A 16,326-nucleotide genomic window follows, 5' to 3' on the forward strand; every position below is an offset into this window, starting at 1 on the left:
ATCTAGTATTGGACCCCTGGTTAGACAAGATGGGACTTACACAGATGACAGCAAAGAAATGAGAGAGATACTCAAGTCCCAACATGACTCAGCATTTAGTGAGATGTTAACCAGACTAAGAGTCGACAATATAAATGAAGTTTTTATGACCGAGGCTCAAAATTTGGTTAATTAAAAAAATCTGATATCATCATAACACCACAAGACTTTGAAAAAGCAATAAATGACATGCTCATGCACTCTGCCCCAGGCCCAGACTAGTGGAACTTTGTGTTCATCAAGAACTGCAAGAGGCCTCTCATATTTTTTGGAGAGGAAGCATAGACACGGGTCATCCCACAGTCATTAAAAACAGCAGACGTAGTCCCCCTCCACAAAGGTGGCAGTGAAGTAATTGCAAAGAATTACAAACCAATAGCACTAATGTTCCACATAAAAATCTTTGAAAGGGTTATAAGAAGCAAGATCACCACCCATTTACTCATCAGTTATACAACCCAGGGCAGCATGGGTTTAGAGCTGGTCGCTCCTGCCTATCGCAGCTACTGAATCACTACGGCATGGTCTTGGATATTCTGGAGGACAAACAAAATACAGATGTAGCATACAGACTTTGCGAAAGCCTTCGACAAGTGCGATCATGGTGTAGCAGTGCACAAAATGCACTATTACACCATAATCGTTGATAGATGAATCTATAACTTCTTAACAAAGAGTAGATGGATCTATAACTTGGTAGATGGATCTGTAACTTAACAAATAGAACACAGAGTAATAGTAAACAGTAAAATCAGAGGCAGCTACAGTGAAGAGCTCTGTTCTACAAAGTAGAGCACTCCCATCCTGTTCCTCATCCTCATATCTGACATTGACAGAGGTGTAAGCCACAGCACCATGTCTTCTTTTGCTGATGACACCTGAATTTTCGTGACAGTGTCATCCATTGAAGACACTGAGTGTCCAAACAGACATCAACCAAATCATTAAATGGACTGCAGAAGAAATAAGAAGTTCAATGAAGACAAATTTCAATTACTCCACTATGGAAAACTCGAGGAAATTAAAACTGTATTCGAGTCTAAGACAAGTTCCAACCACACAGTGGAGCAAAAAACTAATGTGAAGGACCTGGGAGTGATAGTGTCAGAGGATCTCACTTTCAAAGATCACAATGTAACTAGTACATCTGCTAGGAAAATGATAGGATGGATAATGAGAACCTTCAAAACTAGGGATGCCAAGCCCATGATTGTCTTCAATCCCTTAAAGTCCCTTGATTTGTATCCCCTAGAGGGACTAGTCCCAGATTTGCGCATGAAAATCACTCCCTTTGAAAGCAAAAGACTTGGCAGATGCAACTTTCCCCCCCCATTGAAAAACAGGGATGCCATAAGTAAGCTAGGAGACAACAAAGTAAGTGTTAGAGGACCAAGACAGTTTAAGTGCTTACCAGCATACATAAGGGGTATTACCAGTAGACCCCTGGCTGTCTTCAAGAAAGCACTGGACAGACATCTAAAGTCTGTACCAGACCAGCCAGGCTGTGGTTCGTATGTCTGTTTGTGTGGCCAGCAGTAACAGCCTGATTGATCAGGCCTTGATCCACCATGAGGCCTGGTCACAGACCCAGCCATGGGGGCATTAACCCCCAAAAACCCCCTCCAGGTATACTCCAGGAGTAAACTATATTATTTATTTATTTATTATCACACTGGCCGATTCCCACCAAGGCAGGGTGGCCCGAAAAAGAAAAACTTTCACCATCATTCACTCCATCACTGTCTTGCCAGAAGGGTGCTTTACACTACAGTTTTTAAACTGCAACATTAACACCCCTCCTTCAGAGTGCAGGCACTGTACTTCCCATCTCCAGGACTCAAGTCCGGCCTGCCGGTTTCCCTGAACCCCTTCATAAATGTTACTTTGCTCACACTCCAACAGCACGTCAAGTATTAAAAACCATTTGTCTCCATTCACTCCTATCAAACACGCTCATGCATACCTGCTGGAAGTCCAAGCCCCTCGCACACAAAACCTCCTTTACCCCCTCTCTCCAACCTTTCCTAGGCCGACCCCTACCCCGCCTTCCTTCCACTACAGACTGATACACTCTTGAAGTCATTCTGTTTCGCTCCATTCTCTCTACATGTCCGAACCACCTCAACAACCCTTCCTCAGCCCTGTGGACAACAGTTTTGGTAATCCCGCACCTCCTCCTAACTTCCAAACTACGAATTCTCTGCATTATATTCACACCACACATTGCCCTCAGACATGACATCTCCACTGGCTCCAGTCTTCTCCTCGCTGCAACATTCATCACCCATGCTTCACACCCATATAAGAGCGTTGGTAAAACTATACTCTCATACATTCCCCTCTTTGCCTCCAAGGACAAAGTTCTTTGTCTCCACAGACTCCTAAGTGCACCACTCACTCTTTTCCCCTCATCAATTCTATGATTCACCTCATCTTTCATAGACCCATCCGCTGACACGTCCACTCCCAAATATCTGAATACATTCACCTCCTCCATACTCTCTCCCTCCAATCTGATATTCAATCTTTCATCACCTAATCTTTTTGTTATCCTCATAACCTTACTCTTTCCAGTATTCACCTTTAATTTTCTTCTTTTGCACACCCTACCAAATTCATCCACCAATCTCTGCAACTTCTCTTCAGAATCTCCCAAGAGCACAGTGTCATCAGCAAAGAGCAGCTGTGACAACTCCCACTTTGTGTGTGATTCTTTATCTTTTAACTCCACGCCTCTTGTCAAGACCCTCGCATTTACTTCTCTTACAACCCCATCTATAAATATATTAAACATCCACGGTGACATCACACATCCTTGTCTAAGGCCTACTTTTACTGGGAAATAATTTCCCTCTTTCCTACATACTCTAACTTGAGCCTCACTATCCTCGTAAAAACTCTTCACTGCTTTCAGTAACCTACCTCCTACACCATATACTTGCAACATCTGCCACATTGCCCCCCTATCCACCCTGTCATACGCCTTTTCCAAATCCATAAATGCCACAAAGACCTCTTTAGCCTTATCTAAATACTGTTCACTTATATGTTTCACTGTGAACACCTGGTCCACACACCCCCTACCTTTCCTAAAGCCTCCTTGTTCATCTGCTATCCTATTCTCCGTCTTACTCTTAATTCTTTCAATAATAACTCTACCATACACTTTACCAGGTATACTCAGCAGACTTATCCCCCTATAATTTTTGCACTCTCTTTTATCCCCTTTGCCTTTATACAAAGGAACTATGCATGCTCTCTGCCAATCCCTAGATACCTTACCCTCTTCCATACATTTATTAAATAATTGCACCAACCACTCCAAAACTATATCCCCACCTGCTTTTAACATTTCTATCTTTATCCCATCAATCCCGGCTGCCTTACCCCCTTTCATTTTACCTACTGCCTCACGAACTTCCCCCACACTCACAACTGGCTCTTCCTCACTCCTACAAGATGTTATTCCTCCTTGCCCTATACACGAAATCAGAGCTTCCCTATCTTCATCAACATTTAACAATTCCTCAAAATATTCCCTCCATCTTCCCAATACCTCTAACTCTCCATTTAATAACTCTCCTCTCCTATTTTTAACTGACAAATCCATTTGTTCTCTAGGCTTTCTTAACTTGTTAATCTCACTCCAAAACTTTTTCTTATTTTCAACAAAATTTGTTGATAACATCTCACCCACTCTCTCATTTGCTCTCTTTTTACATTGCTTCACCACTCTCTTAATCTCTCTCTTTTTCTCCATATACTCTTCCCTCCTTGCATCACTTCTACTTTGTAAAAACTTCTCATATGCTAACTTTTTCTCCCTTACTACTCTCTTTACATCATCATTCCACCAATCGCTCCTCTTCCCTCCCGCACCCACTTTCCTGTAACCACAAACTTCTGCTGAACACTCTAACACTACATTTTTAAACCTACCCCATACCTCTTCGACCCCCTTGCCTATGCTCTCATTAGCCCATCTATCCTCCAATAGCTGTTTATATCTTACCCTAACTGCCTCCTCTTTTAGTTTATAAACCTTCACCTCTCTCTTCCCTGATGCTTCTATTCTCCTTGTATCCCATCTACCTTTTACTCTCAGTGTAGCTACAACTAGAAAGTGATCTGATATATCTGTGGCCCCTCTATAAACATGTACATCCTGAAGTCTACTCAACAGTCTTTTATCTACCAATACATAATCCAACAAACTACTGTCATTTTGCCCTACATCATATCTTGTATACTTATTTATCCTCTTTTTCTTAAAATATGTATTACCTATAACTAAACCCCTTTCTATACAAAGTTCAATCAAAGGGCTCCCATTATCATTTACACCTGGCACCCCAAACTTACCTACCACACCCTCTCTAAAAGTTTCTCCTACTTTAGCATTCAGGTCCCCTACCACAATTAATCTCTCACTTGGTTCAAAGGCTCCTATACATTCACTTAACATCTCCCAAAATCTATCTCTCTCCTCTGCATTCCTCTCTTCTCCAGGTGCATACACGCTTATTATGACCCACTTCTCGCATCCAACCTTTACTTTAATCCACATAATTCTTGAATTTACACATTCATATTCTCTTTTCTCCTTCCATAACTGATCATTTAACATTACTGCTACCCCTTCCTTTGCTCTAACTCTCTCAGATACTCCAGATTTAATCCCATTTATTTCCCCCCACTGAAACTCTCCTACCCCCTTCAGCTTTGTTTCGCTTAGGGCCAGGACATCCAACTTCTTTTCATTCATAACATCAGCAATCATCTGTTTCTTGTCATCCGCACTACATCCACGCACATTTAAGCATCCCAGTTTTATAAAGTTTTTCTTCTCTTTTTTAGTAAGTGTTTACAGGAGAAGGGGTTACTAGCCCATTGCTCCCGGCATTTTAGTCGCCTCATACGACACGCATGGCTTACGGAGGAAAGATTCTTTTCCACTTCCCCATGGACAATAGAAGAAATAAAGAAGAACAAGAGCTATTTAGAAAAAGGAGAAAAACCTAGATGTATGTATATATATATATGCATGTGCGTATATAAACTATATTAATTGATCCATATAATACATAGCCAATTACTGTAATTAGGAATGATTAAAGTTAATACTGTAGTTAAAGAAAGCAGGAGATTGTTAGTGATGTATGTTTAGTTTTTTATATCAGTTTTATTTCAATGGATAAAATGTCAGTAAATTATAAATAACTTTTTAAAGATATTTTATATGAATTATCATCATCTGAAGTGATTGATGTTTTTCGTAAAATAATTTTTGAGTTTAAATACTTCAGTATCTAAAGTTTTGGTATTAAACTTATATTAGCTGTTTCATCACTTACTGGAATTACCCTATTCCTTAAATGCCTTCTTTGCCTTCAGATCCGCACCATTGCTATCATTGCTGAAGGAATACCGGAAAATCTAACTAGAATCCTGATAAGGAAGGCTAATGAAAAGGGAGTGTCTATAATTGGGCCAGCAACTGTGGGTGGTGTAAAACCAGGATGCTTCAAGATTGGCAATACCGGAGGCATGATGGATAACATTCTTCACTCCAAACTCTACCGACCTGGAAGGTCTGTTTTGTTGATAGGAAATTATTTAGAGTTTGGAAGTAAATTTTGTCATATACTACTATTAAATACTATATTATCCACTTCAAAACAATCTTAAGTGTGCTATCATGTTTTCACCTTCCCCCATCCCTTCCCCTTACTCCCATGATAAATCATCTGCTTGGTTTTCTAACTTTCATAATATATGATAATATAAAAATTTACATTTTGATTCTTGACGAATCAAAATTGCTTGGTTAAAGATCGTGCTTTTGATAAAATGTAGAACTGCTTAGTGTGATCATTATCTTGAGATATGATGCATTTTCTGGAATGGATTAATATCTTAAGGGACCACTTAAAGATATAGTAGAAATACTAGGAATTAAAGAAAATATTTTTCTTGTCTGAACCACTCTTGGTAGTGGCTGAGGAAATCCCTGAGCAAGTAAGAAATATTGGAAACTGCCTAGGAAATAGTGTGTATAATATATAATATAGAGCAGAGGTTAAGAGAGTGGTGAAGCAATGTAAAAAGAGAGCAAATGAGAGAGTGGGTGAGATGTTATCAACAAATTTTGTTGAAAATGAGAAAAAGTTTTGGAGTGAGATTAACAAGTTAAGGAAGCCTAGAGAAATGGATTTGTCAGTTAAAAATAGGAGAGGAGAGTTATTAAATGGAGAGTTAGAGGTATTGGGAAGATGGAGGGAATATTTTGAGGAATTGTTAAATGTTGATGAAGATAGGGAAGCTGTGATTTCGTGTATAGGGCAAGGAGGAATAACATCTTGTAGGAGTGAGGAAGAGCCAGTTTTGAGTGTGGGGGAAGTTCGTGAGGCAGTAGGTAAAATGAAAGGGGGTAAGGCAGCTGGGATTGATGGGATAAAGATAGAAATGTTAAAAGCAGGTGGGGATATAGTTTTGGAGTGGTTGGTGCAATTATTTAATAAATGTATGGAAGAGGGTAAGGTACCTAGGGACTGGCAGAGAGCATGCATAGTTCCTTTGTATAAAGGCAAAGGGGACAAAAGAGAGTGCAAAAATTATAGGGGGATAAGTCTGTTGGGTATACCTGGTAAAGTGTATGGTAGTTATTATTGAAAGAATTAAAAGTAAGACTGAGAATAGGATAGCAGATGAACAAGGCAGCTTTAGGAAAGGTAGGGGGTGTGTGGACCAGGTGTTTACAGTGAAACATATAAGTGAACAGTATTTAGATAAGGCTAAAGAGGTCTTTGTGGCATTTATGGATTTGGAAAAGGCGTATGACAGGGTGGATAGCGGGGCAATGTGGCAGATGTTGCAGGTGTATGGTGTAGGAGGTAGGTTACTGAAAGCAGTGAAGAGTTTTTACGAGGATAGTGAGGCTCAAGTTAGAGTACATAGGAAAGAGGGAAATTATTTCCCAGTAAAAGTAGGCCTTAGACAAGGATGTGTGATGTCACCGTGGTTGTTTAATATATTATAGATGGGGGTGTAAGAGAAGTAAATGCGAGGGTCTTGACAAGAGGCGTGGAGTTACAAGATAAAGAATCACACATAAAGTGGGAGTTGTCACAGTTGCTCTTTGCTGATGACTCTGTGCTCTTGGGAGATTCTGAAGAGAAGTTGCAGAGATTGGTGGATGAATTTGGTAGGGTGTGCAAAAGAAGAAAATTAAAAGTGAATACACGAAAGAGTAAGGTTATGAGGATAACAAATATTAGGTGATGAAAGATTGGATATCAGATTGGAGGGAGAGAGTATGGAGGAGGTGAATGTATTCAGATATTTGGGAGTGGACGTGTCAGCGGATGGGTCTATGAAGGATGAGGTGAATCATAGAATTGATGAGGGGAAAAGGGTGAGTGGTGCACTTAGGAGTCTGTGGAGACAAAGAACTTTGTCCTTGGAGGCAAAGAGGGGAATGTATGAGAGTATAGTTTTACCAACACTCTTATATGGGTGTGAAGCATGGGTGATGAATGTTGCAGCGAGGAGAAGGCTGGAGGCAGTGGAGATGTCATGTCTGAGGGCAATGTGTGGTGTGAATATAATGCAGAGAATTCGTAGTTTGGAAGTTAGGAGGAGGTGCGGGATTACCAAAACTGTTGTCCAGAGGGCTGAGGAAGGGTTGTTGAGGTGGTTCGGACATGTAGAGAGAATGGAGCGAAACAGAATGACTTCAAGAGTGTATCAGTCTGTAGAGGAAGGAAGGCGGGATAGGGTCGGCCTAGGAAAGGTTGGAGGGAGGGGGTAAAGGAGGTTTTGTGTGCGAGGGGCTTGGACTTCCAGCAGGCGTGTGCGAGCGTGTTTGATAGGAGTGAATGGAGACGAATGGTTTTTAATACTTGACGTGCTGTTGGAGTGTGAGCAAAGTGACATTTATGAAGGGGTTCAGGGAAACCGGCAGGCCGGACTTGAGTCCTGGAGATGGGAAGTACAGTGCCTGCACTCTGAAGGAGGGGTGTTAATGTTGCAGTTTAAAAACTGTAGTGTAAAGCACCCTTCTGGCAAGACAGTGATGGAGTGAATGATGGTGAAAGTTTTTCTTTTTCGGGCCACCCTGCCTTGGTGGGAATCGGCTAGTGTGATAATAAAAATAATAAAATAATAGAGCAGGATGTGAGTGTGGGGGAGGTGCATGAGGCATTATGTAGAATGAAAGGGGGTAAAGCAGCTGGAACTGACGGGATCATGACAAATATTAAAAGCAGGGGGGGGACATAGTGTTGGAGTGGTTGGTATTTTTGTTTAATAAATGCATGAAAGAGGTGAAGGTACCTAGGGATTGGCGGAGAGCGTGTATAGTCCCTTTATATAAAGTGAAGGGGGACAAAAGAGATTGTAAAAATTATAAAGGAATAAGTTTACCGAGTATACCAGGAAAAGTGTACGGTAGGGTTATTATTGAAAGAATTAGGGGTAAGACAGAATGTAGAATTGCGGATGATCAAGGAGGTTTTAGAATAGGTAGGGGATGTGTAGATTAAGTGTTTACATTGAAGCATATATGTGAGCAGTATTTAGATAAAGGTAGGGACGTTTTTATTGCATTTATGGATTTAGAAAAGGCATATGATAGTGGAGCAATATGGCAGATGTTGCAAGTACGTATATGGAATAGGTGGTAAGTTACTAAATGCTGTAAAGAGTTTTTATGAGGATAGTGAGGCTCAGGTTAGGATGTGTAGAAGAGAGGGAGACTACTTCCCGGTAAAAGTAGGTCTTGGACAGGGATGTGTAATGTCACAATGGTTGTTTAATATATTTATAGATGGGGTTGTAAAAGAAGTAAATGCTAGAGTGTTCGGGAGAGTTGTGGGATTAAATTATGGGGAATTAAATACAAAATGGGGAAGTGACAGTTACTTTTTGCTGATGATACTGTGCTTATGGGAGATTCTAAAGGAAAATTGCAAAGGTTAGTGGACAAATTTGGGAATGTGTGTAAAGGTAGAAAGTTGAAAGCGAATATAGAAAAGAGTAAGGTGATGAGAGTATCAAATGATTCAGATAAAGAAAAATTGGATATCAAATTAGGGAGGAGGAGTATGGAAGAAGTGAATGTTTTCAGATATTTGGGAGTTGAAGTGTCAACGGATGGATTTATGAAGGATGAGGTTGATCATAGAATTGATGAAGGAAAAAAGGTGAGTGGTGCATTGAGGTATATGTGGAGGCAAAAAATGTTATCTATGGAGGCAAAGAAGGGAATGTATGAAAGTATAGTAGTACCAACGCTCTTATATGGGTGTGAAGCTTGGGTTGTGAATGCTGCAGCGAGGAGGCAGTGGAGATGTCCTGTTTGAGAGCAAGGTGTGGTGTGAATATTATGCAGAAAATTCAGAGTGTGGAAATTAGGAGGTGTGGAGTTAATAAAAGTATTAGTCAGAGGGCTGAAGAGGGTTTGTTGAGGTGGTTTGGTCATTTAGAGAGAATGGATCAAAGTAGAATGACATGGAGAGCATATAAATCTGTAGGGGAAGGAAGGCAGGGTAGAGGTCGTCCTCAAAAAGGTTGGAGGGAGGGGGTAAAGGAGGTGTTGTGGGCAAGGGGTTTGGACTTCAGCAAAGGCATGCGTGAGCGTGTTAGATAGGAGTGAATGGAGACAAATGGTATTTGGGACCTGACGATCTGTTGGAGTGTGAGCAGGGTAATATTTAGTGAAGGGATTCAGGGAAACCGGTTATTTTATATTACTGGACTTAAGTCCTGGAAATGGAAAGTACAATGCATGCACTTTAAAGGAGGGGTTTGGGATATTGGCAGTTTGGAGAGATACATTGTGTATTTTTATATGCATATACTTCTAAGCTGTTGTATTCTAGGCACCTCTGCAAAAGCAGTGATTGTGTGAGTGAGGTGAAAATGTTGAATGATGATGAAGGTATTTTCTTTTTGGGGATTTTCTTTCTCTTTGGGTCACCCCGCCTCGGTGGGAGACAGCCGACTTGTTGAGAAAAAAAAAAATATTCTCATAAGTTATGTCAACCATACAACTTTAAAGTAAAAGTTCTACCAGGCACGTTCATTATGTACTCACCTGTCTGTTGGTCTTGGGGAGAAATAACCTGGCTGATCAAGTAGTTATGGCCAGACTGATATTAAAAGAAATTTTAAACTAGTCACAAGTGTGTGTGGGACCTCAATAAACCACAGACTTGGTCCCCTGTACCCTCCTATGTGCTGGTGAGGGACTCTTGATTTAAGGAAATGGAATTATACTCCACTTGGACCAAATTTGATTGCCTTCCATTCCTCAGGCTCTATAAGACTTCTACGGGTTTAGTGCTTCCCTTTGATTTTTTTTTTTAGCACTGGTTATCTCCCACTAAGGTAGGGTGACCCCAAAAAGAAGAAACACTTTAACCATTATTCACTCCAAAACTGTTTTGCCAGAAGTGTGCCAATACCACAGTTCAAATGCCCCTCTAAACTTCAGTATGCCCACCCCTCCTTAAGAGTGCAGGCAGTGTACAGTAGTACCTCAGTACTCACTTAATTCGTTCCAGAAGGCTGTTCGAGTGCCGATCTGTTTGAGTACTGAACAAAATTTTCCCATAAGGAATAATTAATAATAATTTTTCATCTCTATTGTGACTCTAACCAGTTTTATTTTTGGTTGGCTGTTATTTATACAAATAATATAAAAAAACACCAAAAAATGTGAAGAAGCACGAAATAGTTTACAATGAAGTTTAGCAGAGTTTTGATCTGAGCGACAGCTGTGGGGAGGCTGACTTGCATTGTTTGGTCGATTGTCGAGCACACTGTTGACTACGTACTGAGTACAGTAGTACCGAGGTACTACTGTACTTCTCATTTCCAGGACTCAAGGTGCTCTAACTGGTTTCCATGAATTCCTTCACAGATGTTACCTTACATTCCAACAGCTCGTCAAGTCATAAAAATCTCTTGCCTCCATTCACTCCTATCTAACTCTCTCTCATTTGTCTGTTGTATGTCAGTCCCTTGCATTCATAACTTAAATGTACTAATAATAATTTGTCCTCAATGTGGGTACATCATAATGCAGTTATCATTTGCAGTGTTGCTTATGTGTCACGATCTGGTGGCATGTCCAATGAGCTCAACAATATCATATCTCATAACACTGATGGTGTCTATGAAGGTGTGGCTATTGGCGGTGATCGCTATCCTGGAACCACCTTCATGGATCATCTTCTTCGCTATCATGACAACCCTGAGGTAGGTTGAAGTACTCTATGCAGTAATATTTAATTTAAAATATAAAGCTCTTGACAATCACTTTAAACAGTATGATAGTGGAGTACAGTATCACAAGTATCAGTGATATGAGTGAAAGTATTACTTAGATATTTTTGTTTTTGGGACAGGTGAAGATGCTTGTTCTCCTTGGTGAGGTGGGTGGTATTGAAGAATATGAGGTGTGCCAGGCATTGAAGGAGGAACGTATTGTCAAACCCCTTGTTGCTTGGTGCATTGGAACATGTGCTGGTAAGTTTACAACATATTTTATATAATGATTTTTGGAAGAACGTGAAGTTGTCTCTGATTTAATTTTTTTTTTCTCCCCCCCCCCCCCCCAACGTACCAGCCATATCCCACTGAGGTGGGGTGGCTCAAAAGGAAAAACAAAAGTTTCTTCTTTTAAATTTAGTAATATATACAGGAGAAGGGGTTACTAACCCCTTGCCTCCGGCATTTTAGTCGTGTATTGCGACATTCGTGGCTTATGGAGGAAGAATTCTGTTCCACTTCCCCATGGAGAAAAAAGTTTTGTATGTTAATCAAATATGAATACATTTCAGACAAATTGTTATAGTAATACATTTCAGTACTTCATAAACTATGCTAATCATTTACTCAGTATGGCGTACAGTACATGTGAATACCTGTTTATTGCATTTTTATATAATAAATTTTTGCAGTGTTAGGTTAGGTGATACTCCACATACATGATTTGGTCATTTTCTCTGTGAACATTAGTGACTTGGCACTTACCTTGTAATTAAAGCATGGTAAACCACAAATTGGTAGTATTTCTTATACCTATGTAAAATAACATTAAAATTAAAGCCTGTATTATGATTATCCTATTTTCTTGGTTTCTCATTATTTAAAAAGCTATGATAGGAAATTGTTATATATTCCTCTGTTTAACCACATCCCCTCAGGGTAGGTGTTTTGATGCCAGTGAGGCATCTCATGATCCAAGGAAGTGGATTCATCTTTTCTTGGATTGGACTTGGTTGCCTCCCATTCACTGTACAATCTTAATAATTTTTTTTCACATTCTATAGTCTTCCCTATTTCTTCTGGCTTTTAACCTTATCTACACTCAGTTATATTACATCTTTCAAATCAGTAGGAAAGAGGTCACTCATGGTAAATTTTATTGTTATTTCAGGTATGTTTACTTCTGAGGTCCAGTTTGGTCATGCTGGTGCATGTGCTAATGCTGACAGTGAGACAGCCATAGCTAAGAACAAGGCCCTGTCTGATTGTGGTGCACATGTTCCACCCAGCTTTGATGAACTTGGTGAGGTAAGTATAGACCATTGAATTTCCTCTGGACTAATTGGGGCAGAATTCCATTTGTTCTGGCAAATAATTTCTGTAATTTGTGCCAAAATTAACTTTTATCAGTATAAGTGATAAGTACACAAATTTGTGCGTACTTTGGCATCAAAATATGGTACCTTGTTAAAAAATAAATCTTGTATAATAAGAGATGTCACTCTCATTTCCTTGTATTTTCAGATTCTATACATTATACTGAATTCCTCTTGGAGTGATTGCATAATTCATCATCTATTTGCAGTTAGAAAATTAGATCTGTGCTTTTGGTGTACTTTATTGGTTTCACACATTGCCCGTGGTTGTAGCACAGACCACCACCTGTCTCTTGGATCATACTGTAGCTGTCTACTAAACTTAGTGTCCTGTACTGCATACCTTCTTACTTTGAGATTGTGAACTTTAGTTTTAACCCAGTGTCATTTATTGATACCCCCTAGCTTTCATAATTTTTTGTATCTCTGTATTTTTAGTTTATTCAAACCTTTTTGCAGAATTTTACTGTTTTGATTTCTGACATTGCATAAAATTTGTTCAAAACCTTCAACTGCAGTCCCTGCATAATGAAGGATCTGTTGACCAAAACTTGCTTTAATGAAGGTGTGAAATTAGGGAGCAGAATGTGTTTCATAGTGATAAGTTGGGTTACACTTTTCTTGATAATGTATATCATTGCAGGAGATCAAGAGAGTGTATCAGGGTCTGCTACAAGAGGGTATTATTGTACCTAAGGAAGAAGTTCCTCCCCCAACTGTGCCAATGGACTTCAACTGGGCCAGAGTGAGTTCTGGCTTAAATGAAGTTACTGATAATTAATGTATAGTATGATCTTTGATATTGTTCCATCAGTGTAATACGTTTGGTTATCACTTTAGAGGGAAGTGCTTAAATGTACACTGAAGCAGAATTATAACAGGTTGTTGAACTTTACAGAACCTTGAGAGATATGTCCAAATTATTTGCAGCTAATTGATCTGAATTTATAATAAATTAAATACTGAAAGAAAAGAACTCGGAATTTCTTTTACTTGACAATAAAATTATGAAAACGAGTTTAACTTGTAAAACCATTTTGAAGACTAGTAACTTGATGACTAGGTAACTGTGGTCACTAATGGAAATGCCACATTTAGAAGAAATAAAGGAATTACCATTTCTTGCAGTTTTGGTCTTCTGTGGTTATACAGTAATTGTGCACTATTAACATATGGTAATGCTTATTCTGTGTAATATTTGCACAACCTCCTTTCTGCAGCCAATAAAAAGGCCATATTTTATGTAATAAATCTTACAGGAACTGGGTTTAATTCGTAAACCAGCTTCCTTCATGACCTCTATCAGTGATGAACGAGGACAAGAGCTGATGTATGCTGGCATGCCTATATCTGCTGTCTTGGAGCAAGGTCAGTGTGTGTAATATGGAAAAAACTCATAACAAGAAAGAGATTTTTTTTTTGTCTTATTTTAACCCTATATTCATGTATGGGGTAGCTATTACATTCACACGTTGGAAAGTTTCTTCTTTATTTAAAAAGTAATTATACTTTTGGAGCATCAGAAACAATATACAGCCTCTCCTCGCTTAATGATGGAGTTGTGTTCCTAATACTACATCGATCAACGAATTTGTCGCTAAACGAGGAGCATACTATAATGGTAGTGGGTTTGTCAACCATCTTTGATATTGCTTTAATGCCACCCTTGCACCATTTATAACATTATTAGTGTATTTTTAAATGTTTATACAGTAGTGTACTGTACAGTGGTCCCTCGCTTTTCGTAGTTCTCAGCAATCGTAAATTTCGCCAATCATAGGGGTATTTTCGTATAAACATGGACTCGCTTTTCATAAGTTGAGTCGCGAATAGTAGTTCGTCTGGGACGCGTACGCACGGTGTGAGCCGGGGAGGCCTCCCTACCCAGGCAGTCTGGCATTGTTTACCAGTGAGTGAAGGTCCCCTCAAGTGCTCCTACGAAATATTTCATAATATTCCACTCATTTTAGTGCTTGCAAGTACTAAATAAGCTACCATGGCTCCAAAGAAAGCTCCTAGTGCCAAGCCTGTGGTAAAGAAGGTGAGAAATATGTACAATGACAAAGTCTTCGGCCATTTTAGGGAAGTGTTAAAGAGACGCCAGAAACAGAGCTCTCTCCACAGTTACTTTGCAAGACAGGACTAGTGACTCTCAAGGTGGTCCTAGTGGCATTAAGAAACAGAGAAGAGAAGCAACTCCAGAGAAGCAATTGGTACCTGAGGTGTTGCTGGAAGGGGATTCTCCTTCCAAACTGTAAACAATCCAACCTCTCTCCTCCTCCAGTCTCCCATACACTAAGAAGAATCTCCAATAAAGGTAAGTGTTATGCTGTTAATGTTTCATTCATCATTTCCCATTGTATTGTTTATGTACTACATGTATATTTCACGTAAAAAATTTTTTTGTTTTAATACTTATGGGTGTCAGGAACGGATTAATTGTATTTACATTATTTCTTATGGGGAAAATTGATTCGCAAATCGTAAATTTCGTTTATAGTAGCTCCTCCAGGAACGGATTAATTACGAAAAACGAGGGACCACTGTATATTGTAACAAACAGAATAGAGGAAATCAGTTCTTATATACATTACAGTGGAACCTCGGTTTTTGGTTGCCCTGGTTTTTGTAGAATTCAGTTTTCAACGACTTTTTCTGTCAATTTTTCTCAGTTTTCATTCATCACCCTGGTTTTCGTTGGTCCACTGTACCGAACGTATCCACCTGCTCGCACCCACACAAAGCATCCCATGCATTCTGAGTTGGTCTGACTTTGTTTCTCATTGAGTGAGCATTACCCTGTGTATTCATCCAAGACATTTCATAATAATCCATTGTTTTTTGTGCTTGTTTATAGAGTGTGAGTGCTAAATAAGCCACCACGGGGCCAAAGAAAGTTCTGAGTGCCAGCCCTTTGATAAAGAAGGCGAGAAATTGTGGCCAGAATGTGTCCAAGAGAAGGATTTAGAAAGGTTTTAGGCTGACCCTGACAACCCTATGCCTGTTGTGGAATCTGTTGTTTCTTTGGGGAAATCCATGGGGTTGGATGTGAGTGGCCAGGATATGGAAGAGTTAGTGGACAACCACAGGGAAGAGCTAACCACTGAAGAGCTGCAACACCTTCAACTGGAACAGCAACAGATCGCAGCTGAGGAAATTGCTTCAGAGGAAGAGGAAGAGAGAGGGAAGAATGTGCCTTATTCAGTGACTAAGGACATGTGTGCGAAGTGGAGTGAGTTGCAAAGTTTTGTGGAGAAATATCACCCTAACAAAGCTGTTGCAAGCAGTGTCTGCAATGTGTTCAGTGACAGTGTCTTGTCCCATTTTAGCCAAATCTTAGAGATGCCAGAAACAGACCTCTCTGGACAGATTTTTTGTGCGACAGGGATCCAGTGCTAGTAAAAGACAAAGAAGGGAAGTAACCCCGGATAGGGACTTGATACCTGAAGTCCTTATGGAGGGGGATTCCCCTTCCTTCCAATAACCTCTCCCCTCCTCGCATCTTCCATACACCAACAAGTCTTCAGTAAAGGTAAAAGTGATATTAAATGTTCATTTATCCATTTTATTAGCCCTTTATGTTTACTTCTCATTGTTTTCTGTATGTAAAACTATAGTTATTCTCTCTAAAATGTAT

General features: G+C 39.7%; 1 protein-coding gene across 2 annotated transcripts in view; it reads left to right on the forward strand.

Annotated features, from left to right (window-relative positions):
- The window catches only part of ATPCL (ATP-citrate synthase), a 391,624-nt gene that overhangs the window by 347,521 nt on the left and 27,777 nt on the right, over nt 1-16,326 (forward strand). For both annotated transcript variants that reach the window (XM_070082262.1, XM_070082263.1), the window contains 6 exons: nt 5,434-5,630; nt 11,142-11,301; nt 11,451-11,571; nt 12,485-12,621; nt 13,333-13,434; nt 13,949-14,057. In XM_070082262.1, coding sequence (XP_069938363.1) covers nt 5,434-5,630; nt 11,142-11,301; nt 11,451-11,571; nt 12,485-12,621; nt 13,333-13,434; nt 13,949-14,057 — 826 coding nt within the window. The remainder of the gene's footprint in view (nt 1-5,433; nt 5,631-11,141; nt 11,302-11,450; nt 11,572-12,484; nt 12,622-13,332; nt 13,435-13,948; nt 14,058-16,326) is intronic.

Source organism: Cherax quadricarinatus, chromosome 7 (genome assembly GCF_038502225.1).
Source record: "Cherax quadricarinatus isolate ZL_2023a chromosome 7, ASM3850222v1, whole genome shotgun sequence".
Taxonomy (NCBI): Eukaryota; Metazoa; Arthropoda; class Malacostraca; order Decapoda; family Parastacidae; genus Cherax; species Cherax quadricarinatus.